Source organism: Plectropomus leopardus, chromosome 12 (assembly GCF_026936395.1).
Source record: "Plectropomus leopardus strain MGB_pleo_1.0 chromosome 12, ASM2693639v1, whole genome shotgun sequence".
Lineage (NCBI taxonomy): Eukaryota > Metazoa > Chordata > Actinopteri > Perciformes > Serranidae > Plectropomus > Plectropomus leopardus.
The window spans coordinates 34,707,085-34,722,128 of NC_142187.1; the positions used below are offsets into that span (position 1 = coordinate 34,707,085).

The window sequence follows — 15,044 nt, forward strand, 5'->3', positions numbered from 1 at the left end:
ATCCGCGCTGCCAGCAGCCATGTCAGAGATCCACGGTTTCGGTGACAGCCGCCATGTCGGAGATCCATGATGCCGGAGATCCATAATGTCGGAGATCCGTGCTGCCAGCCACTGTGTCGGAGTCCCGCGCTGCCGACCGCTATGTTGGGGACAGTGCTACCAGCCACCATGTCAGAGATCCACGCTGCCAGCAGCCCTGTCACAGATCTGCGCTGTTGGAGATACCCGCTGCCAGCGGATATCCGCGCTGTGTCATCCCCACTGCCAGCCGCCATGTCGGAGGTCCACGCTGTCGAACATCCACACTGCCAGCTGCAGTGCCGGAGATCCGTGCCGCCAGCGGAGATTAAATTCCCTGCCTGGAAATGTGCTGTGTATTATTTTCCGAAAATGCTTCCTGGGACTTGAAGTTAAATTCCTCACATTCACTTTTCGTGTCCACAAGCGTCCTACCTTTTTGACTTTTGTCAAAAACTCAGATGTTTTCCAGAGAGTTTTATTGCCATTCAGGAGTTTTAAAACTCCCGCTGTCAGTCGCCTCACGCTGCCTGTGAGAAAATGAACTCAGAGAACCCTGAAATAACTCGGTAACTGCATCCAGGAGCATCGAAGAAAAAGCTGTTTGGAGCCCCGGGTGCTTTTTGAGTTGCCTTGGCTTCCAGATTCTCAGCGTGTAATCCAACTTTCCACCAAATGTCACTGAAAATGAGAGAAGTAACTTTTCTGCTGACTAACAGATGGAGAGAAAACCTCGTGGGCGGAGGCGATAAATCATCCTGTAAACAGATTAAACAAAGGTTTTCTAATTAGTCCAAGAACGACATATTCATCATTAGAAACATGCACCATTTATCACCTTAAAAGTAACTTTTTCCCGTCTTACCACAGACCGGCGTTTCTATTTTTACCCCGAGCTGTGTGTGTGTGTGTGTGTGTCACCGCAGTGTTTCTCTCCTGCCTGTGCTGCCAGCCATTCGCTGTTTCCAAATTGATCTGCCAGTTAACTTTATCACAAGAAATTGGCAGACTGCGACGGTGAGGAGTGTCTCTCCTTCCTCTCCGTCTCAATAGACGAGACACTCATCAGTCCGAGCTCGCGCACATGAAGCCACTGAGTCACACTCACGGGGGAGGTTATTTATGTGTGGAGCCAGGTGTGTCACAGCAAATAGTTCACGAAAATCTCCATTTCTATTTTTCTGGTCGATCAGCCTCATATTTCTACTTTTTTTTTTTAACTTGCCCGATCAAAATTGTGTTTAATTTCTGGATAATAAATTCTTGGTCTGCGTTTTAGTGAGTTCAAAAAGTCTGGAACAAAACAAAATGGAGACAGGATTACCCTTTTTTTCTTTCATTTCCTCGGGCATGTGCCTATGAAATGAGTTTACCGACTAAAAGACTAAATGTGGTCTCTAATCTGAGTGAACTCCACCAGTAATTTGTCTCTCCCCTGTTAATCCCCTTTTACACTGTCTGTTAAAGGAATAGTAATATTAGCGCCAAAGCTCCTGCGGTCATGAAAAACCTGGAAAAGTCTTTAAAAAAGACTGGAATGTTTTTTCAAAATCATTGAATTTTGTTTCACAAAACTGTATAATAACTTATGATGTGATCAAGGATCATTGGAAATCAGAAAATTTAAATATAATTTCATTTTTTCTGGTTCCTGTTAAAATTTAAATACGTGGGCCCGCTGGTTTGGAAGGCATCTTTTCTTAAAATTTCATCAAAACCCTTTAAAGAAAAAAAAATAGCCTTCGTTTGTTTTTAAATTGTCAGAGATTTTTAAAGGAAAAAGCCCCAAATTTAAAAATTACCAAAAACATTTTAAGATAAACACTAATCAATTTGAGAAACCTTTTTTGGGTTTAGAAGGCATGTTTCTTAAAAAATGAAACATTTTTCTGAAAAAAAACAAAACATTTTTAAAGAAACTAAAGCTCAAAATTTAAAAATCATTCATTTTATTTAAAGATTAAAACAATTCAATTTTTTTACTTAAAAATTTCCAGTAGTGTTTAAAAAAGAAAATAAAGAAAACATAAAGGCCTAAATTTTAAAATCACCAATATTTTAAAAAAAGTTAAAAGGTTGCCAACATTTTTTTATTTGAAGATTGTTTGTTTAAAGAAAATAAATGGCCATTTAAAAAAAATGGCCATTGTTTCTTCAAAAATCATTAATTTTGTTTAAACGAAAAAAGAAAAGCCAAAATGCATTCTTAAAATAATCACCAAATTTTAAAAAAATAAATAAATCTTTGCTTCAAACCTGTGGGCCCAAGGCATTTAAATTGTATGCCTCTCCTCTGAAGCCAAAATAAAAAACAAAGTCCTCAGTGCTTAAAAACTGTTTGACATGCCTCCTTTTCACACCAATCCCTCCCCCTCATAAAACACAAACAGTCCCGAAGTTATATTTAAATATTCAGTTCTAATCCTGTCAAAGTCATTATATAATATATATTCAAAAAAGCTACTATATATTATTGAAGACGACCTGATGAGGAGTATCGATGGTCGTTTCAGTTAATATGTATCAACTTTGACTTTTACAAAGTCATGAAAATTTATTAGTAAAAAAATGTACAAACCCACCAATATTCCCTCTCTTTTTCAGCTCTGTTTTTGGTCTCCACCAGCTCCTGAGGGGAATATACGTCTCTTTAGCTGCAAAATGCTCCACTTTGTTCACCAGCTGCTCTCTAACTGTGTCCGTCTGCTGTCTGCAGCTCAGCAGGTCGAGCACGGCGGGTTTATCCGCGCTGGTTTGCTTTAAGCGTGTAGTGTCGATTGGAGCAGAACCTGAGGGTCGTAAATTCAGAACATTGAGTTAAACCGTAATTTTCCTGGAGATCGTCACTAAAAGCTCATCGCAGAGAGTCATTAGATGCGTTTCTATTATAAAACTATTGATTAGTGCAGCTTTAATGACTGTACCTGAAGCTGTGTGCAGTAAATACACATTAAACTTCCCCGTGTGGCTCGAGGCCGTCCAGCCGCAGCTGCAGAGGAGAGTTTTGATTATCGCTCAGCACAAACGAGAACCCGAGGGGAAGCAAACTCCCAGTCTGACCGTTAACAGGCCGGAAAGGTCTTCGTCATCATTACCTGAGTCAGGACTCCCGAGGCAGCGGCCCGGTATGACTCCGCTCGCAGCACCAGACGTCAGCGCTGAGAAAGTGCAGATGCCTCCAAAGTGCTGTTAACTTCCTGTTTACTTTCTCTTGACAAACTGTCGCCCTCTGACGAGAGAAAGAAGAAATGTTACTCATGATGGGGATGCAGGAAGTGAAGCATTGACGGGTAGAGGTAAAGGCAGGGCCTCAGATAAAACATACGGACTGCTTTGTAATGTTCTGCGCTTATCATCACTTGAAATCAAGTGCTGTTTAAGACTTTCCGCATCAGAAAGTCGCTCAGATGCTTTAAGAAAACGTTTCAGCGCTTGACAAGTTTTAACTGTAGAAAGAAATGTCAGAAAGTAGAAAGTCTGACACATCTAACAGCCGCCATTCAAACCTGCAGGAAATGACATGTAAAAGAGGACGATAATCACTTTGGAGAAAACTTTATCCTTGACGACATAATTGGAAAAACGTCTAGTTTGAAATTTAGTGTTTCCAAATGCGCTCGGTGCATCGATGAATAATGATCATCTTAACTGAAATGTTGATGTCTTTGTGAATGGACTTTGCATAGATAAGTAAAACCAGTCACAGGACTTTTTAATGCCTCTTAAAAAAAAGAGCACTTTAAAAAAGGCCTGAGGGGAGAGAAACAAATAGTGCTTGTGTTTGTATCACGCTCCCATTTTACCGTTGTAGAAAATCCAAACTGCTTTGCCGCGAGGCGTCAGTGAAGCACGAAGCCTGTTGCTTTTTGATTAGACTTATTTACATGATGAAACTGCAGCTCCAACCTGAATTACCCTCTCTACACCGAAAACACTCGTCCCCTCGACCTGAAAGACTTTTTTCTTCTGGTGGAGTGAAACGGAAATGCCAGAAATGTGTTCAAATTGTCTCAATTTTTTTTTCTTCTTCTTCAAGTTTAAATACTGAAAAATATCCAGATATTTCAGTCTGATCCAGAGTGATGGAACGACCAAAACTGACATTTCCATGGAAACTACACATGGCTAAATAATAATAATAATAATAATAATAATAATAATAATAATAATAATCAACTTTATTTGTATAGCACCTTTTATACAAGAAATGCAGCTGAACATGCTTTAAATGCTTTACATCATAATAAAACCTGCAATTAAAAATAAGATTAGAATAGAATACAGAGAATGCATCTTCACATGGATAAAACCCACCAGATAATAATAATGATAAGTAAAAGTAAGATAAGTATAAAAATTTAATTCACAGAATGCATAACATAACATGGAAAATAACTAAATAAAATAAAACCCACCGACATTATTAATTAAAATAAAGCTAAAAATAGGATGGACTAAATTCATAAAATTAAGGAAAATCCAACATTTTTAAGAAATTAAAAGGTCATTTTATTTGAGTCCTGAATATCTGTAATTTTGGTTTGCACACGGTGCCCACACTCAAGACCCCCTCAGCACCTCAGAAACCCAGTAATTAGTCCCCACTCTCTGTACGTGTCTAACGCCTGCATCCCCTCCTCTGCTGCCGTAACACGTTCGATAAACTGTGGGGAAGCCGCTCTCCTGAGCGCCAGCTGCCAGCGTACCTCCCTCAGTCTTAGCCATTACTCCCACGAAAGGTTAGCTACAAAAATGAGAGCAAATTACCAGGTAGAACGGCGAGGTTTTGCTCACCAATACCGAACTGTACAGAGGCAATTTGTTGCAGTGGACAATGATAGGGTAGCGAGGAGCGCTACTCGAGCACAGCTGACTGAGCGGAGAGAGGTGGCCTTTCCAGAGGACCATCACGCCTGTTTGGAGGGAGGAAATTATAGGCTGGACAAAGAGGGGGAGGCTCTCTAATGGTTATTATCATAATCACCAAAGCTCCCAGTTCATCCAAATGCAAGAATATGGTGGTATTTTTTACTGGAAACATCCTGCATGGCATTGTGTTCTCTGTGTTTCTGTTTCTGTCCCTCCATTGTTAAGAGGTGAAAAGTCAATAAGCAGCTACACGTTCGCTCTCAGGTCGGATTTTGAGGGATTTGAACACGAGTGCAGGCTGGCAGAGGTGGATTGAGGACAGGTTTACATTTTTGGAAGCAACACTGGAGCACTGAGAGTCTGCCAACATGAAGTCCAGACTCATTTCTCTTTATAGCTGAGGCATGTAGTTTCATCTTGGCATCATTGGGCAGAAATCCCATAATATATACTGTAAACATATTTTTATTCAAGAGGACTGAAAGAAAACTAGAGTTGTGCACTTTGCTTGGCTCTGTTTTCAGGCTTTATAAAATCCAGCGTGTGACGGGAGACTTTGGTCAGTCAGACGTCGTTTCAGAGAGAGGCAGTTCCTATTGGCTGTTCTGTAAACGCAGATGTACGTCACTTCAGTGAAAGCCTGATTCAGGGGCAGAAAAATGCTCACGCTGCAAAGCAACCAACGAAAAAAGAAGACAAACTCATCAAAGAGTCTAAAAAATGAGTCTGACAATAAACAAAATGTTCGTAAAATGGATGTTGTTTCAGAGACGGAGAGAAACTTGTGCTAATACTGAAGGCCCTGTTACAGGGTTTTTTGGGGGGAGTTTTGCCTTAGTGGATGTGAGGGTCTCAGGACAGAGGGATGTCGTGTAAAGCCCTCTGTGGCAAACTGGTGATAAAGGGCTTTCTAAATAAAAATTTAATTGAATTTAATTTAATTGATGGTAATACCTGAATACCTTGTTGTTTTTTGTGTTTGGAGAAAGTTTTTTAAACCTCGTAAGTGCTCTCTGGTTTTGAGCAATTCTGATTTCACCTCATCTGGGTGCACAACATTTTGCTCTGTGACTGACAGACTGTAAGACAGATAGCTATGTGGCTAGCAGCCAAAAAATGTCTACAGCAAACTATGGATTGAAATTTCGAGGAACACAAAAGTGTGTTATGTGAACTTATAAGTAATCTTCACGTCTCATCTTGGTGTCCTCTGAAGCCCTAATGAATGTTTCCCTCACCTCCCTGTCCTCTCTCCAGTTTGTGAAGTTTGCCAACATTGAGGAGGACACGCCGTCTTACCACCGCCGCTATGACTTCTTTGTGTCCCAGTTCAGCGCCATGTGCCACTCGACTCACGAAGATCCTGAGACCAGAACCAGGTAAGAACACAGACACTTCTCACAGAGAAGAAGAACATCATGCTGTGGTCAAATATTTTAATTCAATTCATCAAATTAGATTATTTTCAAAGCAAAATTACTTTTTGAAGACTTTTTAGACTGTATGTCAGCACTGAGATCACAACCTTAACCCTTCTGTGTGCTGCTTATTGATGAGGGTTTTTTTGGCCTGCTCTTCTGTACTTATTTCTGCTCACCTATGTTCACGTTTGTATGTTTTTTCATATTGTCTTGATAGCATGGGATCCCTCAGGGTTCAATTTTGGGCCCCTTCTTTGTGCACATGCCATGTTAATATTCATCACATCAAAATCCAGTATAAAAACCGAGCAGGCCACACTCATTATATGTCTTTAGGACTTTAAATATTAGATGGCAAATCATTTTTTGTAACTTATTAAAAGTGGATACTTCTATCCTCTATAGGCACTGTAGCTCAGGTTCCAACATTTTGCTTCTTACATGTCCGAGAATCCTGGAACTGTCCTAAAAATCCTAAAATTGTCCTGAAATCTGAGAAACATCCTAAAATCAGAGACGCGCAAAAATCCTAGACACATCCTAAAATCCTAAAAAAATATCGGAAAATACTAGAAATATTCAGAAATACTAAAAACATCCTGAATTCCTAGAAATGTCCTAAAATCCTAGAAATGTCGTGAAATCCAAGGAACATCTCAAAGTCCAAGAAATGTCCTAAAATGCTAGAAACGTCAGAAAATCCGAGAAAAGACCAAAAATCCAAGATTTGTACCAAAATACTAGAAACATCCTTAAATCTTAGAAATGTCCCAAAACCCAAGAAATGGAAGAAGTGGTCTAAAATCTTAGAGACATGTTTGTGGCTGCTGGACTGGCCCCTGGCCCCCTGTCATTTTTCAGAAAGTGGCCCCTGAGCACAGTAAGTCCAGTCCTCCTGCTGTAGACTGTTCCCTCCCTCTGATTGTACAGATTCTTTATTATCTCAATTTTAAAGCAAACCTAATCTAAATGTTTTTCTCAGAAGTGAGGCGGTCCACAACGAAAAGATGAATCGTTTAATTTCACTCTTTAATGCCCCGGGGCCGCTGTTGGCGCCGTTCACATTCGTGCGAAAGCAGCCGATTGATCACTGATACCGTAAATAGGTTCTCTGATTAGTTCTGTTCATGGGCTGAAATTAGGCCTGAGACGGAGACATCAGCAGCCTCAGTTAAAGCAGCTTTTAAGACATTACTCTAATTAATTTTCACTTTTAAAAGTTTTTCTGTCCACCGTTTCATCCTTTCTGATTATTATTTTGAAGACAGTTGAGCGCCTGTGTCCACGACTCCACCTGTCAGACACAACCCCCTCTTTTAATGCGCTGATGGATTGCAGCAGCAGCTCGTGCAGGTGGGGGAGGGGCTGTGACACATCATACTAACCCTAACCCTCGCACTTTAATCCCGTGAATACAGAATGAAATATATCTCCCTCGATATTCATATTTGAGACCACAACATCAGTGCAGAAAAGCCTCGCTGCACTCGGATTAAATTACGAACGTCTGATAGACGATTGAGGATGAAGTGGAGAGAATAGCGCGTCTTAACCCTCTAACACCTGGATCCACATTGGTGTTTTTGTGCTGCATTGAGACGCATTTCACCAGCATATAAACCTGAAAAAATGTTTGATTTCTTTGAAAAACAGGAGAAACAAAACCCTAAACCATAATGAGCAACTTTGCAAGAAATGTTCATCAAAGTGCAAAAAAATGAGTGAAAAAAGGTTACAAGGAAATAATCTTAAAATGAGCTGGTGAGTATTATTAGATATGATCAAAAAACCAGGAGAATATATTTATAATTCTCTTAATTATTATATCATTATTATAATTATTGCTTTTTTTATTATAAGTATCATCATTATTATTATGATTATGATTATGATTATTATTATTATTATTATTATTATTATTATTATTATTATTATTATTATTATTATTATTATTATTGTTGTTATTATTATTATTATTATTATTGTTATTATGATTATTATTATTATTATTATAACTAATAATGATGATGATGATGATGATGATGATGATGATAATAATAATATTTGCAATTTCTTAACCCTTTGAAACCTGAACAGATTGGCTTAATTTCTTGGGAAAAAGGCAATGTGTAACTTAATTTACCTGAAAGTTTACTAAAAAAGTAAAAACAATAAAGAAAATACCCTAAAAAATGTTCTTTAAAAACTGTAATGATTCTGTAACTGTGATGATGAATATTTTTTATCTCTGGATTTATTTTCTTAGACATTTTCCCTAGCTTTAAAAACAAAACAAACAAATGTTTTATAATGTTTGGCATGTTTTCAATCATTTTCTCATTTGTTTTTGTATTTTACTTTTTTATAAATATATATTTTAAGGTAATTTCTTTCAACTTTTTAACTAATTTTTTGTTAATTTTTGGGCCAAAGTTGCTGGTGCCTTCTCACCAGAAAAAACCCAACTTTTTTGCTCATCTTTCAGAGGGCTAACAGATCTGGAAGGAAAAGCCAAAAATGATTGTGAATGAAGTAATTGAGCAGGTGAATTTTGAAAGGGCCCTTAAGTTTAAGTTAAAAAGATAAAATTATGCCAAATAGGCTCTTTTGTACAAAACACCAGCCTTCTCCGTGGTGTTTTATTACTCTATAAACCAATTTAAAATCAACAGTTTGCAGTTGTGTTTTTAATAAAAGAAAAATGAGCCTGCCTGGGGAGCCAGACGTCAGGCAAACACAATTTTTCATTGTTTTGAAGGCAGAGAAAGTCTCTGCCTGCCAGCGGCATTGTTAGGCTGGTATAAATAGCTCGGCGGCGGCGGTGAGGCTCAGGCTGTGACACCGCGCAGCACTTTACAAGACGCCTTCTCCCACCGAGACGCCCGGCCTCTCACTCCCATACAGATGAGCAGCGCGTTAAAACAAAACCCGAAGACTTTGCTCTCTCGTTCATCTGGAGAACAGCTCCCCTCCTCCAATATCACTGCAGTTATTTGCAAAACTGCGACTGAAGCAGCAGCTGCGGTCTGTGTTTGTGCTGAGGCGCGTGAGCACAGTTGTGCATAGAAATGGACTTTTATCTCCATTTGTATGTATGATTGTGTGTGCCGGTGTCGGTTGGGGGTGTGTGTGTTACGGTGAGAGCCAGGGGACGCTGGGATTATTTTCGAGTTGGCTTGATACCTCGCCGCCGCCGGTGCGCTGTTAACAGTATGACTTCTCACTTTTTTTTTTTCTGTCTTTCATTATTCCGTTCGGCGGCGTCTCGCTGTAGGTGGAGAGGAATTCCCAAATAGAATTTCTCTGGTGGTTATTGGATTAGACCTAAGGCGAGGTCACCCACGCTGTTTTTCATATTATTGCTCATACACTTGTTTGTGTAAGAAACAGAGAGGAGAGACGGAAATAGAATACGGTGAGGTCAGAACCGCCGGGCTTTGATTGGTCCAGAGACCCTGCTGGGGCTTTTCTGCGCAAGTGTGTGTGTGTGTGTGTGTGTGTGTGTTAGTATCTGTACTGTTTGAAATTATACTGAAGTGTTATTAAGATGAGTTCTTTGGAAGTTGAGAGTCAGAGTGAGTCAGCCCTGCAGCTTCAATAAAATGAGAAAAGCTCAGACGACATCACAGAAACCAGAGAAAAGCGCCGTTTCTATTATTCATTTGTGTAAAAGTAGTTTCTTTTCATCCGTCTAATGTCAAACCAGTTTTTTTCAACATATTAGCGCTAGGCTAGGGCGGTATCACAGTATTGCAGTATACCAGAGTATTAAATGCCAAAGGTGTTTTTTTAAATAGTCATAAATCCAGGCGCTCCTCTGTCTGTTAAACTCATCGGACCTCATTCACAAATATCTTCCTAAGTATTTTCTGAGATTCTTCTTAAGTAAGTTCTTAAGAAAACTCTACGTCAGATTCATGAACGTGCTCGTAAGCAGCACAATGGTTCACACCTGCATTCTCAGATCGATGGATCTCCTCGTAAACTGAAAGCGCGCGCCAGATTTATTTATGTTAGCATGAGTAAACGCCCGCTAATGCCCTTAAGAGGGCATGAGACTGCAGGGCCGTGTGCAGACAGACAGAAGTCACAAAGAGATATTTTCAGGAAAACAAAGTAAAGACGGAGCGACGGAAAATACAAAAAGAACTTAAAGTGTTTGTGAAGTGGAGGTACTGCTGCAGGAAGTGAACCGCAAACGAGCGGCGACATTTAGTCGCGTTAACTCTGAATATAAAATCACACAACAAAAAAGATGCAATCACACACTCTGTGAGTGCTGTATCTGGAGAAGGGCGCGGTACAGATAAAGATACAAAACAAGTGGTTTGATTTGATATCTGACACCAAAATAACAACAAACAAATTCAGATGAGAGATGCAGAGCAGTGGGGGGGGCATCAGGTGTGCATCGGACCTGGCCCAGAGTTAGCGCCTTCATTATTATAAAGTAATTATTATGAACTTAATATTAGAAAACCACGTATTGTGCTTAAACGTGTCAGCACTTAAACATGCGTGTGAGTGCTCTGCAGTGTGTGTAGATTCAGTCCCAGATGTCTGTTTATAACCAAATTATAAGTATAAGTATAAGTATAAGTATAAGTATAAGTAGTATTTTATTGATTTGTGATTTTATTGTCATCACACACAACACAACAAGGACAAAAAGTTCTTACAATATACACTCTAATGTATAACAAGTGTATACATTTTAGATAACAGCATAAAGTAAATAATATATGGTGGTAGTGACTGAAAAGGTGTACGCAGAAGCACAATTATACATAAAATCCTGCATTAGATTAAGCTACCCACCACAAAATGCCAATAAAAGTTAGAAGAAAAAAAACATCCATTTCAGTTCTTAACTCTCAAAAAAGGAGCAATTCATTTAAAAATCAATAGTGAGTTACACATTCTTAAATTTAGGTCTGCATCATTTCAAAATCTAACCCAATAACAGAAACACTTTTTTTTAGCTTTTGTGACAGTAAACTTACAAATCTCCTCTCCTGCAGTGAAAATAATCTTTGTACCGGAAACTCTGTTTAGACAGAGAAAAACGTGACTTTAGTTGATGTCAGGATGCAACATTTGAACAAATTACCGAGTTATCTTTACGCTTCGGGGGACAGTCACGCCTGCATGAGCAGAACAGATCTTTTTTTATGAAAACATAACCCCGTTTGAACAAACAACAGCGCTGCTGCTTTTCCAATTAGGACTGTCTCCTCAGTTTTATCTCTGAATGAATGAACACAAGTTTTTATTATTGTGCCATGCATACAAATCTGCTTCCAAGACGCCACAAATCCATTTAAACCAGAACTGGTGCTGCTTTTACATTTTTATTATCTTCAGCAGAAGTCAAAACATAAAGTATGAAGGAAATCTCGTAATTCCAAACTGAACCTGTTTCGGAGCTGTTGTCATGGATGTGTGACGGTGCTGTGTGTCCGTGTCAGGATCCGTGTGGCCGGGATCAAAGGTCTGCAGGGCGTGGTGAGGAAGACGGTCAACGACGAGCTGCAGGCCATCATCTGGGAGCCGCAGCACATGGACAAACTGATCCCGTCCATGCTGTTCAACATGCAGGACAGCGAAGACCTGGACAGGTACCACGCGAACACACACACACACACACACACACACACACACACACACACACAAACACACAAACACACACACACACACACACACACACACAGAGTGAAATGTCCAGAATTTCTAGAAATCTCCACAAATCTTAGGAATGTCCTAAAATCCTTACCTTGAAATGCCTGAAAATCTGCAAAATGTCGAGGAATTCTAGAAATATTCACAAATTCTAGCAATGCCCCGAAATACCCAAACGGTCCTAAAGTCCCAGAATTATCATAACATCTTATAAATGTCCTAAAATCCTGGAATTGCTCTGAAATCCTGGAAATGTCCTTAAATCCTAGGAATGTCTAAAAATCCTAGAGACATCCTAAAATCTTATAAATGTCCGAAATTCCTTGAACTCCGTGAAACGTCCTTAAATCCTGGAAATGTCCTAAAACCTTTAGAATATCCCGAAATCCTTAGAAACATCCAAAAATCCTAGAAATGTTCTAAAATCCTTGAAACATCCTAACATCTTATAAATGTCCTAAAATCTCTCTCTGAAATCCTAAATCCTAGAAATGTCTGAAAATCTTAGGAATGTCCTATAATCCTAGGAATGTCATAAAATCGGATAAATGTCCTAAAAGCCGAGAAATGTCAAAAATTTTGAGAAATGTCAAAAAAAAAAGGAATTTCATAAAAGACGGGAAATGTCCAAAAATACTAGAAATGTCCCGTAATCCCAAAATTGTTCCTAAATACTAGAAGCATCCTAAAAACTGTCTAAAAACGTCCTAAAGTCCTTAAAGGGCTCTGAAATCCTAGAAACGTACGTAAATCCTAGAAATGTCCTAAAATCCTAGAAATATGTACAGGCTGCTGCCACTGGCCCCTGGGCCCCTGTCATTTTGTAGAGGTGGCCCCTGAGCACAGCGTGCTGACTTTCCCTCGTGCAGAGTTCAGTCTGGGACGTCTGCAGCCGAAGTCTTTTCCGTGACTCGTGAATGTGCGGTGAGAGGACGCTCTGAGGGAAATATTACATTTTCAGAGGTGAGGACTCTTCTAGTTTGGAGGTGACCTCATTAAAAAATTCCCATCAATCAATTACACATGTGGCACTGGTGCTTTTCTCTCCAGGCGATCAGAAAAGTAAATTCTTCTCCTGCATCACCAAACTTTTCCGCTCTTTCAACCTGTTACCCCGGCAACTGGCAGGACATCAGATATCCCTGAACTCACCTGTAACTTTTTTACCTGAAAACACATCACCCATCATGGCGGACGTATGATTTCTCTTCATAAACACTTTTGCTGTCCTGTGTAAAATATATCTGTACACTGATAAGGTTTATTGATAAGGTTTATTTTACTTCTTTTCTCGTAACTTTTTACAAATTTCTTGCCAATATTTGTTTAATACTGGCCAAAGCCCCTGATAATAATAATCTTTTAATTTCATTTGTGCAGTATTTTCCAGGGGACACAGTTTAAATGCAGAATTTACTTGCAGATTGCGACACATATCTCTTCTTGACGGTATTCTGTGTGCAGTATTTAACAAAGAAAGGGAGGAAACAAAGCCGGCTGTGCTGCGATGTCCTTGAGTTTCAGCCTGATCATAACTCAAGTGTTAAAAGAAATACCTTCTTTTTTTTTCCCTTTGCAGCTTTTATTTCTCCTCCAAACATTTCTCTTATCACACGTGGGCAGTGTTGTGGGGACAGGAGGAGATTTATTGCGCGTGCGGTCTGCTGTCTTGTTGCTTTTCCTCGGCGTCGTCACTTTGAGTGAACGTGCAGAGTTTAGGAGCTGAGGCCGCTCAGACAGCAGAGTGCAGCTGGTGTTCAAGGTTACTGCAGCAAAGCGCGACACTGTGACCGTGTGACTGCGCCCGCTCGTATGAAGACAGTTTGGGAAGCAGCGCTAATGTTAGTAAGGTCGGCTTAGCGGTCCGATTAGGGTTCAACCTTACCTGTGCCGTGAGCACTAGAGGTTAAATCATGAAAGATTTCTTGCAAATTGTTAAAAAATATCAAATCCAGAGGCTGTTTTTTTTACCAACTTGGACCCAAAGTTGGTGTCAGACTCCGTCCTTTGTCTTGTGTGTTGTGCGAAATTAAATTTTCAGTCTGTGTCATCACAGAGGTTGACAGCCGGTTTCTTAGCAACGCTAGCTCTGAGCTGTCAGTCAACCGTTGCCGTGGGAAACGCCCTTCAGACGCTGTCTCCACACTGTAAAATCTGATTTTACTTAAGAATGTAGGAAACCAAAAGAAATATAAGTAAACATAATTTGTGTATCATTTGTTATTTTAAACTTTAATTTGAAATCCAGACTCAGAAAATAACAGAACAATTTGTTATTTTATTATCAGTTTATGAATTGGATCCCAAACAAATAAAGGTTTGTTTTTCATACTTTGAATGAATTCCAGTGTGTTTTTAAGTTGCAACAACTTAACAAAATTAAGTAAATGTGGCTAAATTTCAAGCAAACTTTAACATAAAGTAAACGTAAATTAAGCTTGATCGTTATATTAATTTTACTTTTTCAAGGCAGTTGAATGACGATAATAATTTACTTAAAATCAACTTGTCTGATTTTACAGTTACAACATTTTCTGAACAATCGCTGTTTCATTAGTTAATATCTGCAGTCACAGGGAGTGGAGAGTGTCTGATGTGTGTTTTCTGCTGTCTTTGTTGGACCTTTGACCTCTTAAACTCGCTGCCCGCGGAGCGAGAAGAGTCAGCATCTATCGTAAATCCTGCCATTGGATCAGATCTGTCTCTGTGGATCGGAGCCGCGGCTGCAGGAGCATAAACCCTCGAGTGTGGAAGTTAAAGCTTCGTGCCTCCACACACCTCAGACCTCATTATACCCCGTCAGTCCTCAGACCGCGGCCTGCGGTGCCGCTGATTTGTCACACTGAGGAGTTTTCTGCATCTCCTCGAAGCCTCCTGGGAGCGAGAGCGCTGCTCTGCTTTCAGCGGTGTTTGAGGCCAGTGAGATTTATGGCGAAGATCAGCGAGGCGGGACAGGAAGCTTAACGCTGGTCTCTGTACGTCTCACCTGTCGGCTCACCTTTACTCCTCTTTTTTCTCCGTTCTTCACCTCCTCTTTGTTTTCCATTTGACTCCCAG

At 39.8% G+C, this 15,044-nt stretch overlaps 1 protein-coding gene across 6 annotated transcripts in view; it reads left to right on the top strand.

The window, feature by feature from the left end:
• Positions 1-15,044, top strand: part of efr3a (EFR3 homolog A (S. cerevisiae)) — a 143,673-nt gene that overhangs the window by 61,464 nt on the left and 67,165 nt on the right. For all 6 annotated transcript variants that reach the window (XM_088085927.1, XM_088085929.1, XM_088085926.1 and 3 more), the window contains 2 exons: positions 6,145-6,266; positions 11,777-11,926. In XM_088085927.1, coding sequence (XP_087942053.1) covers positions 6,145-6,266; positions 11,777-11,926 — 272 coding nt within the window. The remainder of the gene's footprint in view (positions 1-6,144; positions 6,267-11,776; positions 11,927-15,044) is intronic.